Source organism: Leptinotarsa decemlineata, unplaced genomic scaffold (genome assembly GCF_025532065.1).
Source record: "Leptinotarsa decemlineata unplaced genomic scaffold, Ldec_3_MD MMD2_tig00026374_RagTag_RagTag, whole genome shotgun sequence".
NCBI classification, from domain to species: Eukaryota; Metazoa; Arthropoda; class Insecta; order Coleoptera; family Chrysomelidae; genus Leptinotarsa; species Leptinotarsa decemlineata.
This window is the reverse complement of record NW_027412710.1, coordinates 4,461,406-4,474,672: the sequence shown is the minus strand read 5'-3', so window position 1 is coordinate 4,474,672 and position 13,267 is coordinate 4,461,406. Positions and strand designations below refer to the sequence as shown.

Here is a 13,267-nt window from a genome sequence, read left to right as displayed (position 1 = left end):
CGATAATTCTGTCAATACAGATCTCGAGCTTGAGAGTTACAAACAAACATGTATACAAACAAACATACATACAGGTGAAGCCAATATAAAGCGTGCAAAAAGTGACATATTATTCAAGTCTTCAGATTAACATTTTTCCTTTTAGTTTGATAATGTGATTCATGAAATGCATTCATTTCAGGTACTCTACCGAGCGGCCATGGCTATTCTAGTACTCTTCCACAAGAGTTCGTCGTCGTCATCGTCGGAATGGTTGGTCGACATTCAGAAAAATGGGGTCGACAGTGCCCTCACGAAGTTCTGCAGGGAAATCCCCGTTTCACCACAAAAAGTATTGAAAGTCGCCTTCGGAATAAGAGGACTGAGTTCTTCTTACATTTCGAGGGTATTTTTAAAGACTGAAATGATTTTGAAAAGTAGGAATGTAGTAAATGGTTCGAAACAGTTAGTGAGATCAAGGTCAAGCGAGAACTTGCCGAATAGTCAGAGTCAAAATAACATTCAGATGGTATCGCACACGCTTACCATAAGAGAGGTGAGTTGTATTTCATTATAATAATTTTCGGTGTGGTAGTTTCTACTGAAAAGTCTCTCTCGATATTTTTGTCAAGCCTACATAACTTGAGCCAAACTTTTGCTACAAATGCCCCACAAATTTCTGTTTTGGAATTACCTAAAGAATATGAAGCACTTCCTCGAAAGAAAATAGTTTTTTTCAAGATTTTTACTTTTCAATAGTCAACGTTCAATTTCAAGAGCTGAGATCAAGTGCTACAATTACCATTTCCATTACTAATATAATTATTTACGTTTATTATGTATTGATTTACAAAAACATATAGCTATAAAAGAAATAATTGTGATATTCATGATTCAAATTCAAATTTTACTGAGTCTTTTTCCTGTTAACATTAACAGATTAGATGAGTCTATAATTAAAGAAAATAATACACATTGTAAAATCACATAAACACAGAAACACATACATAAAAAATAGAAAAAAAAAGCAATGAACATGAAAACAAATTAAAAACGGATTGTATAAGAGATTTAAACAGAAAATATTATTTGTCAAAGTTGCAGGAAGGAAAATATATGTATACAGTGTGATACACTTAAGATGAAGAAACTCCTGTATCTCAGTCATTTTTGAAAGCAGATATTTGATTTTTGGTACAGGCGTAGATCTTCATGGTCCACACTTTTCGCAATACTCAGCCTACTGCTTTCCTGCGAAAAGGTCAAATCATATCCTGATTAATCACCTCAACAATAATGGATTCTGTCTCTGTGACTTTTTAGTAACTGATAATAAAATTTTGAATTTTTTCATAATGAATATTAGGTTTTTCATTCTTATTCCTACATTACAACGAATTTATTGTTTTCGTATCTTGTTATTCAGAACCATTAATTAAAAATCTGTTATTACTCAAATTTTATGTATATTAATATGATAATGTAAGGAAAGGTTATTTATTAATAGAATCTTTTATTTAGTATTTTGTGTATGTACATATATTATAGCTACCATAAGCCAATTGTTACTATTATAGGATTAAATAATGATACTGATAATGTACATACACAAAATAAGTATTTCATCAGTTAGAACTTCCATTGTCTAATATAATATAAATTGATTTGAAATCCCTGAAAAAATAAATGAATAAAATAAAAAGATTAACCGAAAATAACAATTTTATTAAACAAGAAACTGAAATTACAAAGAAAAAAAATCAAAAATTGAAATATTAATAAAAGCTGAAAATTAAAAAATTAAAAAAAATAATTAGAAATGAAAAATAAAAATTAAAAGATTCCAAACCAAGTTACGACACGACGTTTCGACTGTTAGTATCCTCAATCGTCTTCGGGTGATAACGGGACTTATTCCTCCAATATCTGACTATTTTATATGTCATTCGAGTGCTTTCACCTATTCCCTCTTCTCTCTCTCCGCTTCATTGGCTTTAGCGGGAGATGACCGCTTGTCGGGAGTTGATCGTTTTTCGCTTGATTGGAGATTTCCATATGTTACGTATCTCTACGTTAGCTTGACTACACCAGTGTTCCTCTTTGTGGATGATTTCAGCTTGAGCCCACTTGATGTTATGTTGATGAGTCCAAACATGCTCTGCTATTCGGGATTTGCTGGTTTCTCCTCCCAGTGTGTGTTTTTTGTGCTCAGCAATGCGAACTTTCAATGGCCTCTTAGTTTCACCGATGTATGATTCTCTGCACTCGCAGGGTATCAAGTAAATGCAATTCTTGGAATCGCAGTCCGCGTTTGGTGGCCTGGTTTTCGTGAGGCTGCTACAAATAGTGTTCCCAGATCTGAAGCAGGTTCTGATGTTATACTTGGACTCAATCCTTCTTATCCTTTCCGATAATCCTCTGATGTAGGGAAGTACAAGTACTGGTTGTGGAGGCTTCTCTTCCCTATGGAGCTCTTTCTGTCTTCTAGCTTAAGCCTACCATCACTCTGGAGCAACCATTCCGTTGAAGGTCGTTTTTGATGATGCCTAGTTCCCTTTCGAGACCTTCCTTTGTATTACAGAGCCCAAAAGCACGGTCTAGTAGAGTCTTGATGATTCCTCTCTTAGTCGATTGATGGTGGTTGGATTTCTGGTTCAGATACTGTCCTGTGTGAGTGGGTTTTCGATATGCAGATATTGCCCATTTAGTGTCACCAATACGTGAGTAAAGCTTCAGGAAAGTGTCTAGTTCTGCATTCCCATGGTTCCATATAATGAAGGTGTCTTCTACGTATCTCAACCAAACTCGGGGCTTCTTGTGGGCTTCTTCAATGGCCAGAGTTTCAAACCACTTCATATATATTGGCTATAACCGGTGAAAGTGGCGATCCCATTGGCAGTTCCTCATCTTGCGTAAAGAATTCGTCCTTCAAATGGAAGTAGCAGTTTCGTACACAGCATCCTAGTAATTCCATGATTACACCACGAAACATGGTCAACCACCTTCAAACAAACACAAAATTAGTAACCAGTGTGAAGGTGGCCTTGTGTTTTCATCCATGTGTTTGGTGAAAGAGAGGCGAGCGCGCTATTCCGCCATAGGTCGTTTCACCGCAATTATTCACATGGCTAGCCATGGAAATTTTTACATTGATAGACTCATTGCTGGAAACGAACTGATGTGATTGGAAATGATTGAAATGATGATGAAAATCTTTTTTTTTTATGAAATGAACCGCATTTTATTGAAATTGTACAAACAACTGATAATAATAAAAGCAGAAAAATAATCCCAAAAGAAAATTCGTTTCTAGGAATATTTCTTCTGTCAGTTAATTGAATACACCCCCGACTACCCTTAATTCAATTTTCATTAGAAAAAATCATAACTCCTTGCAGAAACACATTGCTGGGAAAATTTTTCCATGAAACCATCCAATTTGGCATGCTTATGAACCCCAGAAGGGTCGCTGATTTTGTCTCACGAAAATACGCCCTCTTCTACTCTCAATTCAAATTTCATTAGAAAAAATCATAACTCCTTGCAGAAATACATTGCTGGGAATATTTTTCGATGAAACCATCGAATTTGGCATGCTCATTAATCCCAGAGGGGTCACTGATTTTGTCTCACGAAAATACACCCCCGACTACCCTTAATTCAATTTTCATTAGAAAAAATCATAACTCCTTGCAGAAACACATTGCTGGGAATATTTTTTCATGAAACCATCCAATTTGGCATGCTTATTAACCCCAGAAGGGCCGCTGATTTAGTCTCGTGAAAGAACACCCCCGACTACCCTTAATTCAATTTTCATTAGAAAAAATCATAACTCCTTGCAGAAACACATTGCTGGGAAACTTTTTCCATGAAACCATCCAATTTGGCATGCTTATTAACTCCAGAAGGGTCGCAGATTTTGTCTCACGAAAATACGCCCCCTTCTACCCTCAATTCAAATTTCATTAGAAAAAATCACAACTCCTTGCAGAAATACATTGCTGGGAATATTTTTCCATGAAACCATCGAATTTGGCATGCTTATTAACCCCAGAGGGGTCACTGATTTTGTCTCACGAAAATACACCCCCTTCTACCCTTAATTCAATTTTCATTAGAAAAAATCATAACTCCTTGCAGAAACACATTGCTGGGAAAATTTTTCCATGAAACCATCCAATTTGGCATGCTTATTAACTCCAGAAGGGTCGCTGATTTTGTCTCACGAAAATACACCCCCGACTACCCTTAATTCAATTTTCATTAGAAAAAATCATAACTCCTTGCAGAAACACATTGCTGGGAAAATTTTTTCATGAAACCATCCAATTTGGCATGCTTATTAACCCCAGAGGGGTCACTGATTTTGTCTCACGAAAATACACCCCCTTCTACCCTTAATTCAATTTTCATTAGAAAAAATCATAACTCCTTGCAGAAACACATTGCTGGGAATATTTTTCCATGAAACCATCCAATTTGGCATGCTTATCAACCCCAGAAGGGCCGCTGATTTAGTCTCGCGAAAGAACACCCCCGACTACCCGACAAGCTTGCGAAATTCGATGGTATCATGAGAAAATACTCCCAGCAATGTGTTTTGGCAAGGACTTATGATTTTTTTTAATGAAAATTGAATTAAGGGTAGTCGGGGGTGTTCTTTCGCGAGACTAAATCAGCGACCCTTCTGGGGTTAATAAGCATGCCAAATTGGATGGTTTCATGGAAAAATTTTCCCAGCAATGTGTTTCTGCAAGGAGTTATGATTTTTTTAATGAAAATTGAATTAAGGGTAGTCGGGGGTGTTCTTTCGCGAGACTAAATCAGCGACCCTTCTGGGGTTAATAAGCATGCCAAATTGGATGGTTTCATGGAAAAATTTTCCCAGCAATGTGTTTCTGCAAGGAGTTATGATTTTTTTAATGAAAATTCAATTAAGGGTAGTCGGGGGTGTTCTTTCGCGAGACAAAATCAGCGGCCCTTCTGGGGTTGATAAGCATTCCAAATTGGAAGGTTTCATGGAAACATTTTCCCAGCAATGTGTTTCTGCAAGGAGTTATGATTTTTTCTAATGAAAATTGAATTAAGGGTAGTCGGGGGTGTATTTAATTAATTGACAGAAGAAATATTCCTAGAAACGAATTTCCTTTTGGAATTATTTTTCTGCTTTTATTATTATCAGTTGTTTGTACAATTTCAATAAAATGCGGTTCATTTCATAAAAAAAAGTATTTTCATCATCATATCAATCATTTCCAATCACATCAGTTCGTTTCCAGCAATGAGTCTATCAATGTAAAAATTTCCATGGCTAGCCATGTGAATAATTGCAGTGAAACGACCTATGGCGGAATAGCGCACTCGCCTCTCTTTCACCAAACACATGGATGAAAACACATGGCCACCTTCACACTGGTAAATTAGTATCATCATTTTCAAGCCACGTTTCACATGATGAAAGAGTATTATGTGCTTGCTGGTTAGATTTTTATAATACTGTCAACAGTATACGTCTATCGCACACTAAACACTGACCGTCTGCCTGACGAGAGAGGAGAAGTCTGCCTTCCGCTGATGTAGGTATGTAGTACGGCGCTGTAACGCGTTAGGTAATGAGGCGGTTTACCCTTCCATAAGAAGTTATCACTTCAAAAAATTCGAAATTCGAATTTTGGATTGAGATTCGGGTTGTTGGGTCAAAATCGATTTCAAAACTACTGTATCAGATAACTTATTTCGGTATCATCAATGCGAAGCAAAATATACACAATTTGCCTCGCAGGAACGCGAGAGACTGAATTTAAGGCTGTCACTCGGGCTTGTGAGTATTGCGAAAAGTGCGGCCCATAGAGGTCCAAGCCTGTACCAAAAATCAAATATCTGCCTCCAAAAATGAATAAAATACAGGAGTGTGCATCTGTTCGTCTTTAATACAATCAATCGATTGGACGAGTTGTAAAAGTAACATCAAAATACTAGCATTGAAAATACTAATAGATTGAATAAACAAACAAATGAACAATAAGACACTATAACATCACTGTAAAAACATGGTCACACATATATTACTCTATTTGGTCGTAAACAAACCTGACGAACTTGTGATGCATTGTTAGGAACCTTTGGTTTAGTGTTGAATATTACTGTAGTTTTATTTTAACACCAAACCGTTGTTTTTAACACTTCGCCACGTGTTTCGATCACCAAGTGATCATCTTCGGGAGGACGATTAAACTGATTTAATATTTCTCTTGAAGAAGATCACTTGGTGATCGAAACACGTGTCGAGGTGTTAAAAATAACAGTTTGGTGTTGGAATGAAACCTGACGAATAAAACAATTTTCCAACCTACCTTTAAAGTTCTCGTATGTCAAACAATTGTTTATACATTCAGGAAGCTTATTGAAATATTAAACACCACCGAGAGGTGGTGATTTTTCACGTATCATAATTCAATTTCCAAACTAATCTCAAGTTTGACGGCTACAAAAGATTGACAGAGACTTTATTTTTTGTTTTTATTTTTCCAAAATGAGAAGTGATGTCAATATAATAGAGAAAAATTACGTTTTTGTCTATATTGACCGGATAAAGCGGAAGTTGAACTATATTGAATTACTTTGAAATCAAAAATCATCGTTAAATCAACTACAGAGTACTGATAAATTTAATGATATGATATTAAATGTCATATAGTGAGTGATACTTGAAAGTTGTATTATTCTTCGAATCACTGCTCATTTAAGAAGAATTTAAAATATATTTTTCAATGAAACAGTCAATATTATTAATTAATTATTTATTATGAACACTTTGTATTTTTGTGTAATTTTTTTGTGCTATTCCTTTTTTAACGAATGTTTTGTGCTTTTCTCTGTCGGGTATGGTTTTATTGTAAATATACATTTTTCATTGTGTAACCTACATTTTAAAATTCTACAAAATTTTTAACCCATTAACAATCTACTGATGAAACTATTATTTCACATGAATATGTTTTCATTTCAATTTTTTGTGAGTGTGAGTTTCAACTTTTATGGGACAAATATTTATTATTATTATTTTTGAAAAACAAAAATAACAGTCCATGGAAGTTGAAACTCCAAATTAAGCATTCAAAACAAAATACTGGTAGTAGAAAAATAATTTTATTACCACAATTCCAATTGTGTGTCATTGTCCTCACCTCTGCAGGTATGTGAGAAAATTCAAATTGAACACTGGTTTTGAAATATTTAATCAGTTTTTGAATGCTCCTCGTATATACTCCTATATATGGAATAAATTTATTTTTTTTTCGAGAATTGGCGACTGTGGAGAGAAATCCTGAAACAGGTCGTATTTTTTTAATTATGATTTTTTTGGCATATATATCATACTAATGACGTTATCCATATGGGAGTGGTAATGTAATCGATGATTTTTTAAACGAGAATATGGGTTTATATGCGACGATATAAACATTATCCAGGTGGCCAAAAAATTATCAATTTTTGAGTTGAATTAATTTACACAACAAAAAGAATGTATGTAATTTATTCGATACAAAATATTTTTCACTACTGTCAGAACACCAGATGGTAATCCATTAGATTATTTCGTGTGGGCTTTCATTGAAAATATGGTTTACTCTACTCCAATAACAACAATGGGAGATATGAAATCGAGAGTTACAACTGCTTTCAATAGTTTGACTCCAGACTTGATCAGAAGCGCTACACATGACAATCTTTTGAAGAGATTACATGTTTGTTTGAGTAGTGGTGGAGATGTGTTTGAACATATTCTGAAATACACTGACGATTAAATTAACTCGTTAATTTATCGGTATATTATTTTCAGTTCGTGTTTCAGCGTTATTAAAACTATTGTTTGAAGAGAAGTTTCATTCGATGGTTGAGGAGTATTTTAATAATTATCTTTTCATTGTATTATCTGTGAAACATCAAACAAAATCTGTTTTACAAAAATGAGTGATGAACACAGAAACCATGTCAATTTCCGTTTGAAACAGTTAATCTCGAAAACGGTTCAAAATAGAAATAGTATTATCTGAAGTTAATCTAAAATTGGATGTAGAGCTGAAAAATGTTGAAATATACAGGATGTTCCATTTGAAAAAATTGAGTTCCACTCATTTTTTCATGAGATCAAAGTATCTGCATTTTTTGAAGACCCTGTATGAGGCAAATGAAAATATGACTCAGAGTGAAGATCCTCATAGTATCACTCAACTCCATTTCAAATTTGATCGTTTTAGTGCAAGAGAGTTCAAGATTATCAGCATTTAAAAAAGTTCATGTTTGGTAAAAAAAATATCGAAATTAATTTATATCTTCTAAACGGTAATAGATAGGTATAGGGAAATAGTATATGAATTTGTTGACAAAGTGATAATGAATCATAATATGATATTATATACGGGGTGTTCCATTTGAAAAATCAAAGAAACCGCTACTTTATAGTAGAAGCGACAACGCCGCTTCGTCTAAAATATTTTAGGCCTGTAGGTCATATTAACTTATGCATACTGTGGAATTTTCAGGTTGATCCGTTGAATAGTTTGCCAGAAACGGCTAATTAACGCTCATCATGAAAAGCCCTGTATAGTATAATTGGTCCACCATCTTTATTCATAATATTATTATGTTTAGTCATTTCTACACCCTCGTAGGCATCTTAATGCCTCTTGTTGTCAACTTATCTAAGTAATCTTAATGAACTAAAGTTCATGACGGGCGACTGCTGTTTTTCTAGTCCTCCATACTTTTTTTTGTACCTTGGGAGCTGTCTGACTTGTCCATTTAGTCCAAGTCTCCAGAAAACACTGCAGCCTCTTGGGCTTATTGCGTTCATTCTCCCATCTTCTCATGACACCCATTCCATCAGTCTCGTTCTCTGTACTAGTTTGTACAGGTTCCGTGTTGGATGTTCGTCATATTGTTCTGGACGTAATTTTGTACGTCCATATATTGCCTGCCTCCTGTCACTCAGTGCCTCACATTCGCATAAGATGTGTAGAGCTGTTTCTATTCCTTCGTTGCATTATCTGCAGCTGAGGTCTCCGTTGTACAGCCCCATTTTATTCAGGTGTCCTCCAATCAGACACTGACCAGTTAGTAGCCCTGTAATTTTTCTGAGCCGGTCCCTACTACATTGAAGTAGTTTTTCGGTTCTTTTCTGGGACGGTTCCCTAATGAAGGTTCTACTGTGTTTGCTGCCAGGTACTTTTGTCCAGTACTTGCTTCTTATTGATGCATGAGCTAATCTGGTTTCGTACCAATGATTTTGGTACCCCCAGAGCTGGTTCAGGACCTATATATGAAGTTGATGATCCGCGTCTAGCGCATTCATCAGCTTTATCATTACCTGTGATTCCTGAATGTCCTGGCACCCAGTACAAAGTTAATTTGTTCCTGTTTGCAAGTTCATTCAGTTCTTCATGGCATTCCCAGACTAGTTTTGATGTCACCTCCGGGTTTGTCAGTACGCTCTTGCTGTCTGTTAAAATATTGATCCGCTCATTTGTTTGAGGTCTCAATTTAATAAGCCTTGCACACAGCAAGATAGCATACACCTCCGCCTGAAAGACGGATGTGTATAGTCCTCCTAGCGGATAACTGTAGTTTAAATTTCTATCAGCTCGGTATATTCCAGCTCCCCTTCCATGTTTGGCCATCGATCCATCTGTATACCAGGTGTTTTTTCCAAACATGTTTTCGGAATGACTAATGGTCGTCCACTCTTCATGGCTTATGATTTTAGCCCCGTGAAGTTTGTGTTAAAGGTGTACTTCGGTGTCATGTGGTCCGTGCACATATTCAATATGTGCTCCTCCTCATGTTCCGAAATTTCTGTTCGGTCCGATCTCTTGTAGTTCGGTGAGTTATATAGTTCGAATTGGCCCATCCTGGCCTGCCCCGTTATCACAAAGTGTCTCCAATGCAGAGTCTCCAAACTTTACATAATTAAAACATCCACTTAATTGCTGTCGACAACCGGGTGGTGAATTAAAAAAATATTGTCTGCAAAACAGGTTTTTCTGGAATAACTTGGCAATGCCGCAGGGGAAATTTGAAACCAAAAATTCCTTGGAGAGCTAAAAAAATATAGAATCGAATGACGTACTCATATACTAGGTGTTCCATTTTAAAAATTATAACTTTGATTGGCCATGCTCGGCTGAGTCACCCAGTAGGCGAGAAAATAATTTTAAAATATTGTATTTATCCATATGGCTGCGAAAGAAATTTGAGCAATTCGAAAAATTGTTTCCCTGTTAGTAATGGACCGAGGGAATATTGTTGACTCACCCTCATAGATACAAAAAAAAAATCATAATTCAAGAATAAAAATCGACCTGTTTCGCAATTTGTCTCCAAAGTGGCCTAGTCTCGAGAAAAATAATGTATTCCATAATTTCGTCCCTCAGTGTAGAATAACTAATGACTGATAATTAAAAAATTCGTAGTGTCTGAGACATTCGTTTACATTTTCAGAGAATGTCCGAAGAGATGTACAATGAAATGGTATTGTATTCGAATTTTATAGATTGAGAATGTGAAAGTGTCTTGTGTTTATCATCCGCAATAATTTGCCGCTTCTCACGCAGATGATCTTAGCTCGAATAGATCAATTCCGAAATCATATTTTGACTATGCTGATCCTCAAGTGGCTGATATCATTGTGTATAGTTCAAGTAAACGATATACTGCCCCCTACCTTCCAGCAGTTGTTATTCATTTCTGATTATATAAGAATGAGTGGGTGAGTGGGTCCAATAGACCCAAACCAAACCAAACCTAACTATTTACTCACACACACACACACACACATATATATATATATATATATATATATATATATATATATATATATATATATATATATATATATATATATATATATATTTATATATATATATATATATATATATATATATATATATATATATATATATATATATATATATATATATATATATATATACATATATATATATATATATATATATATATATATATATATATATATATATATATATATATACAGAGCGGGTTTGATGTCGTCGAGTGAAACTACATTTTTATCAAGACTCGTTGCTCCGATCGACTTTCCACACGAGTACTTTTATTCATAAAATTGTCCAAGTAACCTTAATTTGTTGAAAAATATCTGTCATTTCAAAGTTTTGGGGTGTGGACCATCGGGGGTAGTCCGTTCCTGACTTTGTAGCAAAACAACTGACTCCTGCATGAAAGCTCATCGAAGGAATTCATTTGTTTAGTCAATTACCAAAATTTGGATGATTTTGAATATTCACTTGAAAAGTTATCAAAGAAAAACATTTTTCATTTTGTAACTTCGAGGGCCCGTTACTTGGTAACGAAGGATTTTAGGAAAAAAAGTACTGGTGATATTTTGACCCCATCTATACATTCCCGAGAGGAAGAGAGGAAGTCCATATATATATATATATATATATATATATATATATATATATATATATATATATACAGGGTCCTGCAACAGTGGCGCGGTGTTCCATATCTCTATATAGGAAGCAGATAGGAATCTAATTTTCTATAATATTACCTTATTGCTCGAGCTCGACAAAATAAAAATATTGGCGGTCACACAGGGTGTTCGATTTTTTCTGGGCGGATCCCAACTGTGTCTTTTTAAATGGCAACCTATATTTTTTATCGCTTTTTCGGTTTCTTCATAGAAAATAAAATAAACTTTATGTATATCTACACTTCGAAAATATTGATGGTTTTCGAGATATCTAGCATGACAGGTTTTTTTTTCTAATATTCGTCAGTCAGAATATTTGAAATTATAAAGTGGTGCCAAGTCCAGTTGAAATTTTTTTTTGGTCGAATATTCTACATTGGTAACTCTCTCAAACGATATATCTGAAATCGACCTGTGATATACAGGGTATGAAAAACCGCTTGCCAAATATTGTAAATGAAAATTTGCAAAATCTTCCTTATATTAAATGGAACACCCTGTATATTTTGATCCATAAGAAGCGCCAACGAAACCTCTACAAATTTCATTAAGTATTCCCTATGGCTAAGTTCAATAGTTTTTCTTAAATGAGCATTTCTTTCGAAAAATGGTCATTTTTTCAAAGCGAAATCCATTTGACGACTGATAAGAATATACAAAAAATACCCTTTCCTTAAAATATCGCCCATTCCTAAAATTACCTGTTGCTAGATAAACAAGATGCGAATTACACCACAAAATGGACGTTCTTGAATAGTTACAATAATTTCAAAAATCTCGGAATTTGTGCCATATTCTTTCGGTCTAAAACAACCTTTCAGCGAATGAAATATTTATTGGAAATCAAGTAGTCTGGCAAATGACAGAACAAAATATTTGGCTGCAAATGAATATTGAAATTTTTAGTCAATCGTGAAGTTGAACTGTCGGTATAATTTCATCAGAATGTTGTTATCAAAAAGTGATTTGATTGATATGATTTTCATATTAGGTGAATCAGACAGGAATTGTTTATTGGCAAGTAGAATTTATTCTCAACGGTATCCAGATAGAAGGCATCCAGATGAAAGATCTTTCCGAAAGGTCTTGGGACGATTCGTTGAAACTGGATCTATTAATTATTCCAAACATGAGCGCATCAAGCCAGCTACTAATGAAGATAATGAATTGCAAGTTTCTCTTGCTGTTGAAGAAGATCCTAGTAGGAGTCAACGACAAATTGGGGAAATAGTGGATATAAGTGAGAGATCAGTGCAACGAGTATTGAAGAAACATCGCTTGCATCCATACCACGTTCAGTTAAATCAAGAACTACTGTATGCTGATTTCGAGAAAAGAGTGAGATTTTGCAATTGGGCCATGAACAAAATTCGTCGAAACGAATATTTTTTCAATAATATTTTATGGTCGGATGAATAGACATTCCATAAAAATGGATTTGTAAATCGACATAATTACCATTATTATGCGACAGAAAATCCTCACTTATTGAGACAGGTGGATTATCAACATAGGTGGTCGATAAATGTCTGGGGAGGCATCATTGGAGAATATGTAATTGGTCCATACTTTTTTGAGGGACATATGAATGGTGCAATGTATCTCAATTTCTTACGAAATGATTTACCAGGTTTGTTAGATGATATTCCTCTTGACCTCCGCAATAGAATGTGATTACAACATGATGGTGCACCTGCTCACTATTCGGCAGAAGTGAGAGATCATCTAAATGAAGTATTTCCCAATAAATGGATAGGACGGAATGGG

At 34.9% G+C, this 13,267-nt stretch overlaps 1 protein-coding gene across 5 annotated transcripts in view; it reads left to right on the top strand.

The window, feature by feature from the left end:
• sky (GTPase-activating protein skywalker) overlaps positions 1 to 13,267 on the top strand; it is a 122,552-nt gene that overhangs the window by 63,604 nt on the left and 45,681 nt on the right. For 4 of the 5 annotated variants that reach the window (XM_074185359.1, XM_074185360.1, XM_074185358.1 and 1 more), the window contains exon 5: positions 182 to 535. In XM_074185359.1, coding sequence (XP_074041460.1) covers positions 182 to 535 — 354 coding nt within the window. Of the gene's footprint in view, positions 1 to 181; positions 536 to 10,482; positions 10,513 to 13,267 lie in introns of all 5 variants that reach the window. The other variant, XM_074185361.1, reaches the window with a different exon arrangement.